Below are 4,022 nucleotides of genomic sequence, written 5' to 3' on the forward strand. Positions count from 1 at the left end.
CAGATGCTGTTATTTTGCACTCTATTGATACTCAGTTCCAGAACCTCAGCAAAGTCTGATAACGGATGAGCGGTGGTATTTTCACTATTTGCAGTAAAACACTTTAATTTGACTTTTCAAGAGGAATGAAGCATTGTTTCAATGAGCTGTAAGGGTACCAACACATTTGTCCACGTCTGTATATATTTGCAATTCTGAACGGAAACAAAAGTCACCTCCAAAACCTGGAGTTTGCGTGTGTGCGTGTGTGTAGATGCACAAGAGAAAGATTAGTAGAGAAAGAGGTGGAAAGCCTTACGGAGAGGGAGAGAATTTAAAATAATTCAAGTGAGAGAGAAAAGTGGATTTGAGAAGTGTCACTGTGGTTCAAGGGGAACATAGGAGGTAGATGATGAGACTATTATGAACAGGAGAAATTGGATTTGGCAGAAAACTATTTATACTCCACTCCTTTCAACTATCGTTTTATTCATGTTCTCTTGGGGCACGGGCAGAATAGGTAAGATACTCCTTGCTGCGCATCTGAGATGAGCTGAGGAGTGTCTCAGCTTCTCTGTGGGGGTGGTCCAGTGAACAATGATTGTGTGATGAGTAGCCTTCTCTAAGACTCGAAGACTGGCATTATAGCTCCCTGACAGAGTTACTGAATGGATGTCCTTCAATTCCCCATTATCTAGATCGCTTATTTGGTCTCTGTCTTACATGAACGTTGTGATGTACACACCATCTCACTTCACATTCAATAAAAGTTTCAATTGTTGTTTGGAATGATATGTTGAAATGTGGTAAGTAGCTTGGGAAGGTAAAGGTTAATGATGACTGCGTGATCTTGCTGTTTTAGACATATTCCTGCTTCATTGTCTACATAAACACTAGCTTAATTCAAGGCAAGGAAGACTAATATCCAACAACTGGGAACAAAGTCACCTCTAGGAAAACCGGCAACTACTCTTCGGATATCAAGCAATGCACCTTGCTGAGCAGCCGCGCGCTGAAGGGGAGTAACGTCACGTGTTCGTGTTCCCACTCAAACTAGTTGGGAGGCGGACAGCTCGCGCATCTCACCGACAGAGAGAAGGCAGAGGGGGAAAGGAGCGAGCCTCCCGACCACGGTAAGCGCCTTAAAAAGCTATTTTATTGTATTAGTAGTAGTAATAGTTATAGTAATAGTAATAGTAATAGTAATAGTAATAGTAATAGTAATAGTAATAGTAATAGTAGTAGTAGTAATAATAATAATAATAATAATAATAATAATAATGAAAATAACGACTTTTTCTTCTGCATAATAATACTTAAAGTGGGTATCTTTTTTTTGAAAGGCCGAGATTTTGTGAAAAGAGAAAAACATATAATGTTTTTTTATTTCTGCACCCTCAGCATATTGGATCAGTTTAATTATGATTCAATTAAATTATGCAAAGCGAGGTTACATGGCTGTTTGAGAGGTTCAATGTTTTGGGTATTGGTTACAAAAGCATCTGTTTACACAATTGGACGCATTAAAAGTTTGTTTTCATGTACTGAATTGAATGTTTGTTTTATTTATCTGTTATCCGTAGATTTCGTGATGCGCTACCCGTGCGTAAAACCAGACCCGAACGACGCAACAGCCAGAATAACACTTCTCGGCTTCAGCTATTAACTCTAAACACACACCAACACTGAATGATTTTTACCCTTTATCTATTTGTGAAAAAAGTTCAGATTTAAAACATGGAAAATGTATCTTTATCGACGAGGGCAACCCCGGTGTGCAACGACTCCATGGACTACGGCTCATCAAACTGGACAGATGTAAACTGCACGCCTCCGTCGGAGTTCCCCTTTTACGCAGACTTATATGTTGTCCTACCGGTCATCTATTCAGTGATATGCGCCGTGGGTTTGACGGGGAACACGGCCGTTATTTATGTCATCCTCAAAGCGCCCAAAATGAAGACAGTAACCAATATGTTTATCCTGAACTTGGCTATAGCCGACGACCTTTTCACGTTAGTGTTGCCCATCAACATCGCAGAGCACCTGCTGCACTACTGGCCTTTTGGTGAGGTGCTATGCAAAATCATACTGAGCATAGATCATTACAACATATTCTCCAGCATCTACTTTCTAACTGTCATGAGCGTGGACCGTTACCTGGTGGTGCTGGCGACGGTGCGCTCCAAACGGATGCCCTACCGCACCTACAGGGCGGCGAAAATCATCAGCGCGTGCGTCTGGATGCTCGTGATCCTGATCGTCATGCCGTTCACGGTGTTCGCCGGAGTGTACATCGACCCGCAGGACTCGGGGAGGAAAAGCTGTGTGCTGAGTTTCCCCAGCCCGGAGAATGTATGGTTCAAGGCGAGCCGGATTTATACTCTTATCCTCGGCTTCGCCATTCCTGTGTCCACTATCTGCATCCTGTATACCATGATGCTGTATAAACTGAGGAACATGCGTCTTAACACTAATGCCAAGGCGCTGGACAAGGCTAAGAAGAAAGTGACAATTATGGTGTTTATTGTGTTGGCGGTGTGTCTTTTCTGTTGGACGCCGTTTCACCTGAGCACCATCGTGGCTCTCACCACCGACCTGAGGACGACCCCACTCCTGATCGGGATATCCTACTTCATAACCAGTCTGAGTTATGCCAACTCGTGTCTAAACCCCTTTCTCTACGCTTTCCTAGACGACAGTTTCAGGAAAGCGTTCAAGAAAATGCTAGAATGTAGACCAGCTTGAATTAATGTATCCTAGGCCTAGAGGGAAATCATGGCGTTAGGTTGCAAGTCTCAACAAACTGATAGCTGAACTCCTTTTGTGTTTGCTTGAATCAGCTATTGGACAGGTACTCTGGTATTGGACAGGCTTTTGGAAGTTTGTTTTCATACTTGTTTTTTTTTTCATGGACATTTGTCTCCCCCTTCTGATGTATGAGAGTAATGGGGCTATACAAATAGGAATTAGTCAATGATGTACACGTCACTGTAAATAGTTGTTCAGGCCCTCGTCAACATGCTGGTGTCTAATTATAAATAACCTATCTTTGTCTAAATGAAAGTTAAGAAACGATACCACTGGAATATGCAGGTTAAATGCATTCCATTCATTAAGAAGACAGACATTTGAACTGACTTCTAGAACTCAAGAGGCCAAGAAATCTCACCTGGGACACGGTTCACATTTACTGGAGCACCTTTGTTCATATCAATTCTGAGACATACATTGTATAATACATGTAACAGATTTGTATATTTGCTGAGATAAATAAATATAATCAAACACCTGTCTGGTTTATTTATATGAGCAGCATCATGACATGGTTTTAGGACAAGTTTGATTCATTGAATACACTGTGGCACAGAAAATATGGCACAATAAGCCCTTTTCAAACGACCAGGGATCATAGCCTAGGCTCTAGGTCCATGTGAGCTTTAACCAGCATCTATGACTACGATTACTGTGTCATACATGAGCTATGAGAATGGCATAGGTATTAGTAAATAGCTTCAGCCAACTCTTATAACTCGTGTGGTTATCCTGCCATGCACGTATGGTGTGGTAGGCACGCCAGATAAAGGCTGATTTCCCGGACACAGTTTAAACCTAATCCTAGACTAAAATGGATCTTAAATGGAGATTTTCTATATCAAAAAATTATATTAAATCCAGGATTAAACTTAATCTGTGTCTGGGAAACTGGCCCGACGTGCATAGCATGAGAACAACAGAGGAGTTGGCTGATGCGTTGGGTGCACCAGCCAAATAGAAGAAAACTTGAACAATACACCACTCAAGTAATTATAGACCTTGTGGAGCAAGGCTGGCCCCAAACATGTGATTGTATAGCCACATGCCTACTGTATGACATCATAAAGCCTGATGGCTCAGGCTAGTAATGAACGTGTGAAAGTGGTAATGGATGTTGTGCCACAGTTCAGACAATCACATGATACAGTTAGATTCATGTTCACATAATATGGACATACTATGCTTTACTGAACAAATGCCGATTGGTTAATATTATTATCTTCCTC

The 4,022-nt window shown here is 41.6% G+C and overlaps 1 protein-coding gene across 1 annotated transcript; it reads left to right on the top strand.

Annotated features, from left to right (window-relative positions):
• Nucleotides 1-1,716: 1,716 nt before the first annotated feature.
• Nucleotides 1,717-2,727, top strand: npbwr2b (neuropeptides B/W receptor 2b; the record flags this gene model as incomplete). Its single annotated transcript, XM_080533670.1, has 1 exon — nt 1,717-2,727. The coding sequence occupies one exon, from the start codon at nt 1,717-1,719 to the stop codon at nt 2,725-2,727; it is 1,011 nt and encodes a 336-aa protein (XP_080389796.1).
• Between the last annotated feature and the right edge of the window lie 1,295 nt (nt 2,728-4,022).

Source organism: Nansenia antarctica (assembly GCF_963989245.1).
Source record: "Nansenia antarctica genome assembly, chromosome: 6".
Classification (NCBI taxonomy): domain Eukaryota; kingdom Metazoa; phylum Chordata; class Actinopteri; order Argentiniformes; family Microstomatidae; genus Nansenia; species Nansenia antarctica.